The 15,886-nt window shown below is 42.4% G+C and overlaps 3 protein-coding genes across 3 annotated transcripts in view; 2 read left to right on the top strand and 1 right to left on the bottom strand.

The window, feature by feature from the left end:
- Window positions 1-6,580, bottom strand: part of LOC149441842 (uncharacterized) — a 65,422-nt gene extending 58,842 nt beyond the window's left edge. Inside the window, exon 1 of the mRNA XM_089656815.1 lies at window positions 5,715-6,580. Within this exon, the coding sequence (XP_089512941.1) occupies window positions 5,715-6,256 (542 nt within the window). The 5' untranslated portion in view covers window positions 6,257-6,580. The remainder of the gene's footprint in view (window positions 1-5,714) is intronic.
- Window positions 1-15,886, top strand: part of LOC149441832 (gastrula zinc finger protein XlCGF66.1-like) — a 429,912-nt gene that overhangs the window by 89,328 nt on the left and 324,698 nt on the right. The gene's annotated exons all lie outside the window — the stretch shown is intronic.
- The window catches only part of LOC149441841 (uncharacterized), a 177,901-nt gene that overhangs the window by 141,796 nt on the left and 20,219 nt on the right, over window positions 1-15,886 (top strand). The gene's annotated exons all lie outside the window — the stretch shown is intronic.

Below are 15,886 nucleotides of genomic sequence, written 5' to 3'. Positions count from 1 at the left end.
GCCCCCACCATCTCCTAAAAGTGGGCTGGTATTCTCTTGTAGTCCCACAATGATAAATGACAACAGATGAATTAGTCTTCTTCCCTCCCCTCAGAGTCTGAGTGAAAAACCCAAGATATATATATATATATATCTCCACATAGATATATATATTCACAGACTATAAGAAAGGTCCAGCCCCTTGATGATGTCGTGTTGACGAAACGCGTTGGGCGTGGCCTACTCGATGTTGACGTCAGAACGTTCTTTTCCCAGTGTTTGTCGGAGGTGATCCGCGGTGAGCGGGGATCGTTCATCACCTCATTGCTGTTTAAGCTGGTGTCTGTCTGGACACCTTTTTTGTGAGTTGTTTGAGCTTTTATTAAATTTACATATGTTTTAAACGTACTGCACCATCATGCTTTTTCCTTTGTCCCTGAGTGTGATTCATGCATATATGAAGGTATGGAATTAAATGGAGAGATTCATCATGAGATCCTTGGCTGCAGAGTATTGCTCTTGGTAGTGATACGTTATCCCTCCTACTGTTCACCATTATTGATTACCTGGACGTGATTAAGAATTACCACATCTAATATCTGGACATCGTTCATTCACCGCTCCCAGAGCTATTGCTGCTCTATAATTTGATCAGCATATAGCTCTGGTGAGTTCATTTAATTCATTTGGTGGTGGATTATTCACAGTGTTATGAAGTCAAAGAGAATATTTAGATTTTGTTTTGGACACTAGTTTATTTTGGACACTTAATATATGGTGATATATATATATATATATATATATATATATATTTAGCGCAAACCCTTATGAGATTTTAATGATTTACTTCATTCAAAAACTGATGCAAAGCCTTGCGATTTGTTGGAATTGGATAAGCAGAAATAGTTGTAACTTTTTCTTGTAATAACGGTCTCTGTCCATGACTAATTTGCATATGAAGGAATTCCACCTGTCTTTTCATCAACTGAACTTTCTCTGTATTCAATTTCAATCCTGATGTTTGTAACAAAGTAAATATCTCAGACAAAAGAGTGATATGCTCAGTTATATTTTGTGTAGACAAGAGAAGCGTGCCTACATGCTGGACAATACATTCTGGCTTAGAGAATTTAGCTAATATTTTTCCCAAATACTCATGAACAATTCCATCACTTACATCCAAGCCTGGGACTAGCCTTGTGAATGTATATGTTTCTTTGTTGAAGCTAAAGGAAAGTTTATATTGACAGCTCTTAGCTACCGGTACTGAAAAATGGCTATTGGTGATTTCAAGTACTGAGAATACTTTGGCCTTGGCATCCAGATGTGACATTGTGTTAAAATCAGGAATAATAGATTTGTTATTTGTGATGCATTTGTTCAATGTCCTGAAATCAACTGATAAAGAATATGAGTTATCAGCTTTCTTGATAGGCCAAATACAATTATTCACCACTGATTGTGCTTTCTTGCTGTAAAGACTCCTCTATAATGGAAGAAATTGGATTCATTGATTCTAATGGCAATTTGTATTGAGGTTGAGGCTTAGGGTCTCTACCTTCAATGTCAGCTTCAAAATCTGTAAACAAACCTGCATCATTTTTGCTTTGACTCCAAAGATCTTTATGTGACCTAACCAATTGTTCCAATTCAAGATTGGATCCTGTATGTGGCCATTTATGATCTGAAGACATGTCAGCAGTTGCTGTACAAATACTTCCAACATTACAGTACATGGAAGAATCAATTAACGTTGATTTGGGCCTAGATGGATCTCTCCATAACGTTGAAGTACATAAATCAATTATCAAATTGAGTTTACTAATCACATCAATACCAAGAATGTTCTGGGCACCATGACAATATCAGATGTTTCTGTTAGTTTTCAGAAATCCTGGAATCTCAAAAGTCACATTAGAAACTTTCCTCGCAACTAAACTACATTTTCCACTAAAATCGAGTAAATTGCATTTTGGAGAATTGGCATTTACAGGTAATTTGGTTCAGCTCCTGTACCTACTAAAAACATTATGTTCCTGCCATTCAATACACCCTGTACATATGGCCTTCCACTTTCATCCAATAAAATTGAAGCAACATATTCTAACGGTAAAGGAGAAGAATCTCGATTTGATCCTGACTCTAATTTTGGAAATGGCAATAAACAATTCCTATTAATGACAACAGCACTGTTTACCATATTGTTCAAGCTGTTGTTGACACTCAGTGAACTGATCTCTTTGACTTCTGAGGCATAAGGCAACTCATACAAACTATTGTTGGAACATGGAGGAGCAGATTGTTCAGAAATTGTATTTTCATTTTCTAATTCCAAAGTGTTTCTCTGTAAATCTAATTTATATTGAACACAATCTCTTTTCAAACGACTAAATCATTTACAATAGAAACAAATGGTATTTCCTGTCTGCTCTGAGACTCTAGGTCTGCCTGTGACGTGTTCATCACCATAATTGGGTGTGGCCAAGCACGTGGTCTCTCTCTGATCTCCATTTTGAATAGCTACACTTTCCATCTTCTGATTGTGTAGTTTAATTTGTCTGCTAACTGTATCTATAACTTTGGCTGCTTGATCTAAATCTTTTTATCCGGCAGCAAATAAGAGATGCTGGATATAGATACTTAAATTTTTTAACAAAAGCTTTTATCATAGCAGAACTCTCATTGGCCAAATTAAATATCATTTTGTATACTTTGGAAAATCTATTTTTACAATCAAAAGGATCATCATTGATCGTATCTCTAAAGGAGTCTAAGATTTCCAGAGAAGGAGTTTCCTCCCCAGTTGTACATAGCAATAACTGACGCAATCGGTCTGATGCATTGCTATGAATTTCCACATCATCCTCATTAATATATGGGGTTTTGGTGAATCCACATGCCATAAAGCTGGGAAGCCATAATCTGAAGAAAACATTTCTTTGCTCCTCATTCAGGCAAAAGTTATTGCACAAAATTTCAAAAACTTCTGTATTATGAAAAGCATCCGCTTTCATGTCATAGGCTGGCATATCCTTCAAAATTTTCATGAGCTGATCAAGGATCTTAAGATTAAGTTCTGCAGCTTTATCCATTCATTTTCTCTTAAGCATTGCTTCATGATCCTGCAGATCATCTTCTATAAACTGGATGTCTGCTATTAAAGATTTTTGTCTGCCTTGCCTCTGGCTAGTATTTACACAAATTCTTTTTATATCAGTCATGGTGTGACAGATGTCCCGCTCCCCCCTTGGCTCACCTTCATCCCCCTCCACCTCTCATCCTGTCGTGGTCCTTTGAAGCCGGGCTGCTCAGGATAAGAGGTGTGACTCCTGTCACCCCTGTCACTTATATTCCCCCATCCGGCTTGGCCGGCGGGAGGAAGATAGTTTCCCACAGTGAGGTTCACACCCCTCCGCGAACCTCCCGCAGGGATGTTCAGGGCCACGGCAGTCAGCCTGATGCTGCACGGCCCCGGCATCTGCAGCGCGGGCATTAAAGTTCCTGCGCTTGCAGATACCGACAGACAAAGGCCGCGCTCTCAAGAGCGTGGCCCATGTCAAGGGGGGCATGCCTCATTGCCGGGTGACAAGGCATGCCACCCACGGTTGCCAGGATGACCAAGGAGCGTCCTGCATCAGCTTAAGAAGGCCGATGCTGGGCTCCCTGGTTGTTCGTTCTGCTGCACAGCCACTGAGAAGTCTCTGCTGCGGCGAGACTCTCACGGCCACTCTGCAAAAGCCTGATACTGGGCGAATTAACCCCCGCTGCCACTCTGCAATAACCAGGGATGTGGGGGAGAATTACCACCCACTGTCCCCTGACTGGCGTCTGCTTTGATTCCGGGCATCCCTGCCGGAGCCGTGAGTGTATGCACCCCTGTTTTATTCCCCTGAACTGTTCCTGTACTCTATCTCCATTTCCCTGCTTGGATTATAAACTGTTGTAGAGACTCTAACTTTGCCCCTGGGATCCGATTACAACTGTTTTGATCCCTCTCCTTGCTACTTCCCCATACCAGGTACTGCCACACTCCCTGCAGACCCCAACTGAGTGACTGTCATTTGCTTTAATAAAGCTTTGTGTGTTTGCCATCTGCTTTGTGTGTTCTGTCCTGCCTACTCTCCGTCACAATATCATTCTGTAGTTCAGAAAGCTGAATGTCTTTCGTTTGAATTGCACTTTGCAGGTTAACTATTTGCTCAAAGTCTGTCAATTAGCATATACACCGTTATCTTCCTCTGACTTATTCTTTACACAAGCAGCAATCCTAGGAACCTCCAAAATCATGGCGTTAAAAACATTAACTAACTTCATTACATTTCTAACTTGTTTGCTCAATTTCTTAAAGGAAAACCTAGATTTTTCTATGTTAATATTAGCCTGTAAGCACTCATTATACATGTACCGCCAAAGTTCATCATCTTTAACAAATTTAGACAGATTTTGGAATTCTAATTTACTCTCTCTATATAATTCATCAATACAATCCATTACTTACCGATTAAGAAGGTCTTTCTTCGTGTAACGTTCCTTTTCTCTCTTGGTGGGAAATTACATAACCAAGGAACAGCGTTTTCTTGCATCTGCACAAAACTCTCACCAATTCTGATTCTAGGCTGATTTCGATTATGTCAAAGGGTCATCTGCTGAAGGCTTTTATTTCTCCTGAAAGCTCGACTTCATATTTTGCTGACCTTGCAGCAATCTTCTCTCTCATCAAGGTGAAGGAAAAAAAAGTAAAAAGCGATCGATATTCGGAAAAAATCAAACTGGTCTGACGCGCCACTGTAAAATACCGGATTGTCTAGATGTTTTGTTAACTTGTATTGATGAGAAAAGTCCAAAATAGAAAGTCCTTCCAACTCTTGCATAAACTCAAAAATGTATTTAATAATAATATTGCATACAATTAGAAATAAAATATTGGAATACAAAATGTTTAGATAATGTCCAAAAAATATAGTTCTGTTCTTGAGATAAAAATTGTATGTAAAATTGTTTGTGTGAATCTGTAGGCTCCTTAGCCCAGCTTCTAAAAAGTGTGCCACCAAAAAGTCTTTGTTCTGCTCTATAAAGGAGCAATTCAGCCCCCAACTTCTCCTAAAAGTTGGCTGGTTTTCCTCTCTGGTTCTTATAGTCCCACAATAATATCTGGTGACAGATGTATAGAACAAACCTTCAGTCTTCTCCCCTCCCCTAGGAGAGAAGCTGAAAATGAATCCTTGGGACCTCTAATCAAAACTTCACTGATATTCCATCAGTCAGGGGGGATGGGATGTGTTACACATACTGTATATACTATATATATATATAATTTCCTAAAAATAGTCTTAATATAAAAGTTATATCATATATAAATATCCTAATCAAGAAATATTACAGTATAAAATGTGTATGCTTAACATGTATCAAGAAGATTCTTACAAATCTTTATTAGTGAAACTTTAGCTTTTACCCACAGAGATGGGGGAGGAAAGTTAGCTAACCAATCCATGACTAATTACTACCACGTTACTATACTAGAATGTAGAGAAAAGATCCAACACATTCATACATATGTTAGTAATGTCAATAAGCAGATATTAGGTTATATCTAACAGGAACATTTCCCTCACTCAAAACAGGAATGTGGCTTCTCTCCCGTGTGAGACCTCTGATGTGTGTAAAGACTGGACTTCTCCGAAAAACATTTCCCGCAGTCAAGACAGGAAAATTGCTTTTCAACCACATGAGACTTCTGATGTCTGACGAGTTTTGATTTCTCTACAAAACATTTCCCACACTCCGAACAGGAATATGGCTTCTCTCCTGTGTGCAATTTTTGATGATTATAAAGATTGGGCTTCTTTGAAAAACATTTCCCGCACTCAGAACAGAAATACGGCTTCTCCCCCGTGTGAGATCTCTGATGTGTGTACAGACTGGACTTATCTGAAAAACATTTCCTGCACTCAGAACAGGAATATGGCTTCTCCCCCGTGTGAGATCTCTGATGCCTGGAAAGATGGGACTTCACTGAAAAACATTTTCCACACTCAGGACACAAATATGGCTTTTCTCCCGTGTGAGATCTCTGATGTTTCTGAAGACTGGCCTTCACTGAAAAACATTTCCCACACTCAGGACAAGAATACGGCTTCTCCCCCGTGTGAGATCTCTGATGTGTTTGAAAGTTGGACTTTTGCAAAAAACATTTCCCACATTCAGGACAGGAATACAGATTCTCCCCGTGTGAGATCTCTGATGTTTGTGAAGACTGGACTTCACTGAAAAACATTTCCCGCACTCAGGACAGGAATACGGCTTTTCCCCCGTGTGACATATTTTATGCACATTAAGATTGTACTTAGAACAGAAACCCTTCCCGCACTCAGGACAGCAGAAGCTCTTCCCTGTTGGAAGGCCGGCCCGGTCCCGCATAGTCCGAGGTTCCTCAGGATACGAGGAATCCGATGGTCCATCTACACTGGGTGGTGTCGGATGGACATTGGAGGGAGCCGGGTTTTCTCCTGGACTATACTGTGTGATGTCCTCATCTTCTACTTTCCAGTCTGGAGACAAAGTGAGACAATCCTCGGAGGTTTTCCTCATCTCCCGGCCATGGACTAAAATACAAAGACAAAGAGGATTACTAGACAGGAGCTGATTGGTTCCCCCAAACCAGGACTCCGCCCACATCTGGCAGCTGGGTCTCGGAGGAGCTTACAATTCCACCCTCAAGGGAACTAGGAAATGGCTCCTCTGATCTCCTACCAGGTCATTTCTTTATTCATGGACCTTAGTCAGAGAGTGAGGAAACAACCAGAACTGTCTTTTATAGGAGGGACAGTGATGAGGGGATTATAGGACGAGGGTCCCCACCCCCTCTATCACTCATCGCCATCTTCCCAACACAAGAAGTACTGCACTTCCTTATTTAGTCCATGATTTAGTCATGAAGAACAGCGGGGCTGAGCCCCACCAGAGGTCAGAGAGTGAGGATGGGGGGAGAACAACCAAGATGAAGACTGGACTGATCCTGAAGACCACCATCATTGGGGTATTGACTCCTCCCTCATTATCACTTTCTGTTTAAGGGTCCAAAGTTGGAGGATGTTATCACATTATTATCACCATGTAAATGTCTGTGCTCCAATCACATCATCCGATATAAAATGTCCAGCTGGGAGGAAATGGGTGTAAAATAATTAAGACTTATGTAATGTACAACTTATCATATAGGATACAAAAGTTAGGACTATACAGTATTAGTTTTCTTCTATATTTATCTGGTGATCTAGCCGGGGTGCCGGCCATTACAAGTAATCACTGACAGACAGCACGGCTGCATTACATTGCAGCTCTGCTATCTGTCAGTTCCAAACACACTGAACCTGACTTTATCTCTAGGGATCAGTGTGTTCCTGTGAAGTACACCCCCCGCCCACTAGTAAAACACTCCCCTCACACAGTTAACCCTTTCATTACCTAAAAAATGTTAACCCCTTCCTCCCCAGTGCCATTAGTACAGGGTCAGTGGGTTATTTTTGCACTGATCACTGTATTGGTGTCACTGGGGATGTCAGTTACCCCATGTCAGTTCCCCCCGTGTCAAAATGTCTGCCGCAGTCCCGCCATAAGTCGCTGATCACTGTCATAAATCGCTGATCACCGCTAAAAGTCGCTGATCGCCGCCATTATTAGTAATTAGTATAATTTTTAAAAAAATCCCAGTATCTTTCCCGCCATTTGTAAACGCTATAACTTTCATGTAAACCAAATAATTTACACGTATTGGGATTATTTTTAAGCAAAGACATGTCACAGAATACATATTGGTAGAAATTTATGACTAAATTTGATTTTTACATTTTTTTTTACTGGACATGTTTTATAGCAAAAAGTCCAAAATATTGTTTTTTTTTCTCAAAATTGTCACTTTGTTTATAGCGCAAAAAATAAAAAAAACGCACAGGTGATTAAATACCACCGAAAGAAAGCTCAATTTGTGGGAAAAAAAGGATGTAAATTTCATTTATGTACCGCATTGCATGACCGCGCAATTGTCTGTTAAACTAGCGCAGCGCTGTATAGCAAAAAAATGGTGTAAATTGCAGTATCTATCCCAGCGTTTTTCAACCACTGTGCCGCGGCACACTAGTGTGCCGTGAGATATTGTCTGGTGTGCCGTGGGAAAAATTGCAATTTGATCCGTAACATGTGGCCTCGGCTCACAAATAGACCAATCATTAGAACAGCAATGGGCAAACTACGGCCCGCGGGCCGTATACGGCCCGGCGGACCTTTTAATCTGGCCCGCGGAGTGTGATACTGTCAGGATGATCTGTCCCCCTCGACGTATCTGCGCATGTGCCGGAGATCGCCGATCGGCTGCTAATGCCTGAAACTGGCACATGCGCATATACGTCGAGGGGGACAGATCCTCATAGGAGACAGATTTTCATGCTACACCGGAACGGAGAGAGGAACGCGCGGAGCAAAGGTAAGTGAATTGACACAGGGGGGGCTTGGGGACTTAATATGGGGGATGAATTACTATGGGGGATGAATTACTATAGGGGGGATGAATTACTATAGGGGGGATGAATTACTATATGGGGGGATGAATTACTATATGGGGGATGAATTACTATGGGGGATGAATTACTATATGGGGGATGAATTACTATGGGGGATGAATTACTATGGGGGATAAATTACTATATGGGGGATGAATTACTATATGGGGGATGAATTACTATATGGTCAATATAGGCACAGAGGTAAATTTTTTTAACATTTTCTAATGGTGGTGTGCCTCGTGATTTTTTTCATGAAAAAAGTGTGCCTTTGCACAAAAAAGGTTGAAAAACACTGATCTATCCCATAGTTTGTAGACTCTATAACTATCACACAAAGCAATCAATATACACTTATTAGGATTTTTTTTACCAAAAACATGGAGCAGAATACATTTTGGCCTAAATTTATAACTAACTTTATAGTTTACTATATATTTATTATAGCTGAAAGTAAAAAAAATGTTTTTTCTTCAAAATGTTTGGTCTTTTTTTATATATATAGTGTGAAAAATAAAAAGCGCACAGGTGATCAAATACCACCGAAAGAAAGCTCTACTTGTGTGAAAAAAAGGACGTAAATTTCATTTGGGTGCAGCATTGCATGACCGCGCAAATATCAGTTGAATTAGTGAAGCGCTGAGTAGCAAAAAGAGGCGTGGTCATTAAGGGGGCAAATCCTCAGGAGGGCAAGTGGTTGGTGAAATCTCATCCTATGTCCAGTGATAGCAGTGACATCTACTGGCCACAGTGAGACATCACAAGACAACCTAAACTTAGGGAGAAACCAAGTGAAGAACTATACAATCAGCCTGAGCCAAGTACAGCCCAGCCACAAACTAAACCCACATAGTACCTCTATTCAGGACAAGGGGGGCCACACTAATAAATAGTGTAAGGATCACATCAAATTGGTGTTTAGTAATCAGAGATCACTTACAGTGGTTGTAACCCTCAGACATGGAATATGAACAAAGCATATCCCTCTATAGTGTGTACTTGTCTCACTCCAGAGCAATAAGAGTCATTTCTGTCTGCTGTCTCCTTCCTCTGCGATCAGCATGAATCACTTCTGACAAGTCTTCCTAACACCAAGAGAAAAAAAAGATGACAGGGGAGGAGCTCCAGTACACAGCCTGTGATTGACAGCCTCAGCTCTGTTCCTGTGTGAAGGAAGTGTGTCCCTTCCCATCAATCATCTCTCAGAGCTCACTTCACTGAGCTCTGAAGAGAGTGACTTCAGCTCTCTGACCCCTTTTTTCTGACTTCTCAGACAAGCTGTAAATATTCTAGACTTTGAACAAATATAGAGAAGAAAGTGCTACAGATAAACAGGTACAACGTAGGAGGATTTGTTTTATCTCTGTGTATCACCTGAGGCCAGTCACTTCTCTGGGTATATGGAGGGTTTACAACCACTTTAAATGTTTACTGTAGACAAGTTGCAGAGATCCCACACCGCTGCCTCCCATCTCCTGAGACTGCACTCAGTGACTTGGGTCTGAGACACTACAGACATATCCCTCCACCCGGCACAGCCAGCAGACCACAGAGCAAGGAACCCTGGGAGAAATGATCGGTCATGGGGAGGAGAACCAAATCCCATGTCCCAGGAGCCTAGGTCTAGTAATGCTGCCAGCTGAACCCCAGAACCTCCATAAATCCAGTCTAGATACATAAATTGTGTCTGCAGCACAGAGAAGGAAGATTATCCGAGAGAAATCCAGGAATACAGGACGGGGAACACAGCTCAGGAAAGTGACCAGGGGATTACAGGCTGATATCACCCAGTCCCCGCCCTACTCTGGACCAATCAGTGAGCAGTATGGGTGGAGGAATGGATTTAGTGTTCATGACCCACCTGTGCTGATCTCTGTAGGAGTGTCCTCCTCTATAAATGTCCCCGTTATTCCATCCTCCTCCATAGACTGCTGATCATCCCTCACATACGCCTCTTCTTCTTCTGCTTTCACCTCAACTTTAGGATCTCTCAGGTTTCCACTCTGAATATATAATAATAATGCCATCAATGGTAACAATGCAGATAATGTACAGATCCTAATGATACTATCAGTGATTGTTCCTCATCTACCTGATGATGGTGAGGGATGGTGTGACCTTCTTGTGTGGAATCCCGGGAATACCATGGACGGGGACATCTCTCTGGTGGGTTCCCATGACTGGATCCATCTGTAGGAAACACACACACTGACTGAATCCATTGTTTCTATGTGTTTATCAGATGATGGGGGATCTAGGTGGATCCTCCGTACTGCTCTCTCCTTTACAATAAAGTCTCCTCTTACCCGGTGATGTGAGGGGCGGCTGATTGTCCATCATGACGTCCTTGTAGAGATCCTTGTGTCCTTCTAAATACTCCCACTCCTCCATGGAGAAATAGACAGTGACACCCTGACACCTTATAGGAACCTGACACACACAATGATACAGTCACCATCCAGACACATCCCTTGTCTGTTACTGGAGAATGTCCCAGAATTCCCGGCACCGCTCACCTCTCCTGTCAGCAGCTCCATCATCTTCTTGGTGACTTCTAGAATCTTCTGCATGTTGTGTCTCTCAGGGTTTAGGGAGTCACATGGAGGCACTGTGATGGTCATATGATCACCTGACGTCAGAAGAGCAAATCTCTGTATTGAGGAACCAATAAGAATATCATGTTAGACTCCCAGAATCCTCCTCACCTCTCCGGTCAGGTCTGTGTGATGTCATGTGAGCTCCCAGAATCCTCCTCACCTCTCCGGTCAGGTCTGTGTGATGTCATGTGAGCTCCCAGAATCCTCCTCACCCCTCCTGTCAGGTCTGTTTGTAGGAATTGTGCACACAGAGACGGACACGGCCCCCCATTTTGTTAAGAATTTTCTATGTTATACAATTTCTAACTCTCAAAGCAGGCTACCCCCTCCATCTTGTAGATCTCTCTTCCCCCTCCCTCGCTGTGGGGTGACATGTGGCCTGAGTGATGAGAAGGGTCACAGGCGGCCAAAACACAGCAGGAAGCTCCGAGCTATAAAACCTCATGAGCTGCGTGCATAGCTGTCTAAGAAACTGTGCAATCTGGCACATCGTAAAAGTATAAACAGAGTCTCTCACTGAACTTCAAAAGACCTTCCAAGGGGTTGTAAAAACAGACTTACTTTTAAAAGCTCACTTTTCATATAAGTTGATATCTTCACGTAGGACATAACTACCTAAACATGGAGCCTATATTCAGAAGGCTCAGATTGAGGCCATTCTCCTGGTATGTGACACCCCTTAGCTGACATACAGAGAAAAACAGAAAAGTATATCTCTTGAACCATTCAAGTGCATATTTCATGTTTCATCTCTAACCATTCCGCAGATGCGGCTGAGTATTAATATACTAGTGACCAGGCCGGCAAATGTACCTAGGAAAAGTTATGAGCCAAAATATTAGCTAGGAGAGATTCTGGTTGTAACTTAGGTCTCCACCCAACACCCCTCCCCAAAAGGAGACCATTGGTTACTACTCCAAAGAGACACCCTGCTGGGATTTGCTAGAAAAAGGCTGTTATGCTTGGAGTGTGGGTGAGAGAAGAGTCTCCTGCTTTTAACATCGAAACTAGCAGTAGAGATAAGAAATCCTTTTTGTCTCATGAGACTTGAAGCTGCTTAACCCAAGGCTTTTTGGCTAGTACTTCTCTACCTAAACTTCTTTCTGTTGTCTCTTTGCTGTGTTATTGCTCTCTGTATATTTATATATATTGGTTACATCTTTTTTTTGTAAATATTTTTATTGCACCCTTTTGACCTTTTAGTAATAAAACTTACTTTCTGAAAGTGTTGAACTGTTTCTAAAGCTCTTTAATGCAACTTACGAATTCCTGCTGCTGAAGAGCGCTACTGTGTGTGTTTAACCCTCTGTATAACCTGCCTGCGGTTACAGTGGTATACAGATGATTATTTCAACCATCCTAGTGTTATTGCTGATATTGTCAAGTTTCCTCTTTCTCTGTACAAAAAGGAGGTGGTGGCAGTGTGAAGGGTTAATTGCGTAATTAACCTGACCCAGTGACAATTGCGCTCAGGCTGCTGGTACATCAATTTGTGGTCCAGTGAGTTGGAAAATCGTTGTGCAGGGTGCAGCTGGCCGTGGCATTGTTACGCATGTGATATTGCGGTTTTAGATTGGCTAGTCCTTCGGTCATGAGTCTGGTGAGAGGGGCAGGGATTTGACATCGCAATCGTCACACTGTGTATTATTAATAGAGATAAGAGTGATGTCATGTGACCTCCCAGAATTCTCCTCACCTCTCCAGTCAGGTATGTGTTTTATTAATAGAGATGAGTGATGTCATGTGACCTCCCAGAATCCTCCTCACCTCTCCGGTCAGGTCTTTGTTTTATTAATAGAGATGAGAGTGATGTCATGTGACCTCCCAGAATCCTCCTCACCTCTCCGGTCAGGTATGTGTTTTATTAATAGAGATGAGTGATGTCATGTGACCTCCCAGAATCCTCCTCACCTCTCCAGTCAGGTCTTTGTTTTATTAATAGAGATGAGAGTGATGTCATGTGACCTCCCAGAATTCTCCTCACCTCTCCGGTCAGGTCTGTGTTTTATTAATAGAGATAAGAGTGATGTCATGTGACCTCCCAGAATCCTCCTCACCTCTCCGGTCAGGTCTGTGTTTTATTAATAGAGATGAGAGTGATGTCATGTGACCTCCCAGAATTCTCCTCACCTCTCCGGTCAGGTCTGTGTTTTATTAAGAGATAAGAGTGATGTCATGTGACCTCCCAGAATCCTCCTCACCTCTCCGGTCAGGTCTTTGTTTTATTAATAGAGATGAGAGTGATGTCATGTGACCTCCCAGAATCCTCCTCACCTCTCCGGTCAGGTCTGTGTTTTATTAAGAGATATGAGTGATGTCATGTGATCTCCCAGAATCCTCCTCACCTCTCCGGTCAGGTCTGTGTTTTATTAACCTCCCTGATGGTATTCGCGAGTGTAGCTCAGGGTAAGGTTTCAGGACCACAAGCGGTAACCCCGAGCTACACTCGGGAATACCATGTGGCGCTGCTCCGTGATCCCTCGATCTCCCACCTTGTCCTCAGCTCCCACGATGTCCCTCCTGCAGTGTCCCAAGCAATGTATTCCGGCGGATGCCGTCATCTGTTTTCTGGGTTCCATCCCCTGCGAGCGTCGGGACGTATGAGAAATTTGAAAATGGCAAAAAGTGACATTCACTAAAATCACATCGTATAACATTCCTGTATCAAACCATCTCACATACATTTTGTCCCGAGTGCTTTGTCCGGCGCCCTGACTGCATTTTTACTGTTCTTTCTGCCTGGAAACTGAGAAACATCCATGGCGTCCAAAAAGCGTCCCTTTAGGTCAGACGCGGTTTTAGACCAGCTAGAGAACAGCGATAGTAAATCAGAACCACTTCCAGAATTGAGTGATAATGATTGGTGGGGGAAATTCCTCATCAGACACTGAAAACGATTCTGCGACTGAGCTCAGCGATGTGCGAACTTGGCGCTCTATTTCACATTTCAGTGTTTTTGGTTTGATTATATTATTGAATTACATTTATTATTATTATATTATTATTTTTTATGATTATTTATTAAATTATTATTTATGATTTTGTGTTTCAAGTTTTATCCTCCCCGGGATGTTTACTAGACTCTTGTTCGGACAGATTTCAGGGAGTTATTCCTAAAAATTACAGGTCGACAATAAAAAAATACATATTTCCATGCAAAAAAATGTTCCGCTTTCAGCACAGAAATACTGACATAATCAGACCGCTAGGGAGGTTAATAGAGATAAGAGTGATGTCATGTGACCTCCCAGAATCCTCCTCACCTCTCCAGTCAGGTCTGTGTTTTATTAATAGAGATCAGAGTGATGTCATGGGACCTCCCAGAATCCTCCCCACCTCTCCGGTCAGGTCGGTGTTTTATTAAGAGGTACGAGTGATGTCATGTGATCTCCCAGAATCCTCCTCACCTCTCCAGTCAGGTCTGTGTTTTATTAATAGAGATGGGTGATGTCATGTGACCTCCCAGAATCCTCCTCACCTCTCCGGTCAGGTCTGTGTTTTATTAATAGAGATAAGAGTGATGTCATGTGACCTCCCAGAATCCTCCTCACCTCTCCGGTCAGGTCTGTGTTTTATTAATAGAGATAAGAGTGATGTCATGTGACCTCCCAGAATCCTCCTCACCTCTCCGGTCAGGTCTGTGTTTTATTAATAGAGATGAGAGTGATGTCATGTGACCTCCCAGAATCCTCCTCACCTCTCCGGTCAGGTCTGTGTTTTATTAATAGAGATAAGAGTGATGTCATGTGACCTCCCAGAATCCTCCTCACCTCTCCGGTCAGGTCTGTGTTTTATTAAGGTATACGAGTGATGTCATGTGACCTCCCAGAATCCTCCTCACCTCTCCGGTCAGGTCTGTGTTTTATTAATAGAGATAAGAGTGATGTCATGTGACCTCCCAGAATCCTCCTCACCTCTCCGGTCAGGTCTGTGTGTTATTAATAGAGATAAGAGTGATGTCATGTGACCTCCCAGAATCCTCCTCACCTCTCCGGTCAGCAGGTAGATGATCTCCAGGGTGAGGTTTAGTATCTTCTCAGTCATGTGACTCCGGTCCTCCTCCATCCTCATTGGTGCCATCATGTGATCTATACAGGTCTCCTTGTAGACGGATAACTTTGGGAAATGAAAGTAAGAATGATTTGGATGGTATTGGTCACACAATAATAGGATGTGGATGTGAGGGGGGAATAGGAGGGTTGCTGGACATGTAAGATCTACTTCCCCATGCGAAGACAGTAGTCTGGACTGTTTAGTATTTGCTAAATTTTGGAGGTCCCGGGACCCTCTTGACCTGTCAAATCAGAAATCCCCTTTTCTCTGTTGGGTTTGTTTGGTCTCTGAACTGGTTTTGATGAGTTTTAGATCTGCAGACAAGGAATGATAAATCTGATCCTTCCTATGACTTGTTTGCTCTGAGGCAGTGCTGTGAGGTCAATGTCGGCTCATCATGATGTCCAGGAAGGGGAACTTACTGACTTTTGGCCGGAGTTGCTGGCTAATCAGGACAATTGGCAGACCTCCAGCTGCAAGGCTCCAATCTGTGGCAGCCTGCTGACTGACAGGAGTGATGTCACTGTCACTCTCTGCAGTAAGAGAAGAGATTGGATTGGGTAGAAGGAGGATGGTGCTGGTGGAGTAGAGAGCTGTCAGGAAGGAGCCTATTCTGTTCCCTCCAATGACAGCCTAGTGTGGGTAGAAGGAGGACAGCAGGAGGATCTGAGTATCAAGTATACTGTAGTATCCAGGACA

The sequence above is a fragment of the Staurois parvus genome, unplaced genomic scaffold, assembly GCF_062004578.1.
Source record: "Staurois parvus isolate SC_StPar_1 unplaced genomic scaffold, SC_StPar_1.0 ptg000941l, whole genome shotgun sequence".
Taxonomy (NCBI): domain Eukaryota; kingdom Metazoa; phylum Chordata; class Amphibia; order Anura; family Ranidae; genus Staurois; species Staurois parvus.
This window is presented reverse-complemented; position numbering and strand designations above follow the sequence as displayed.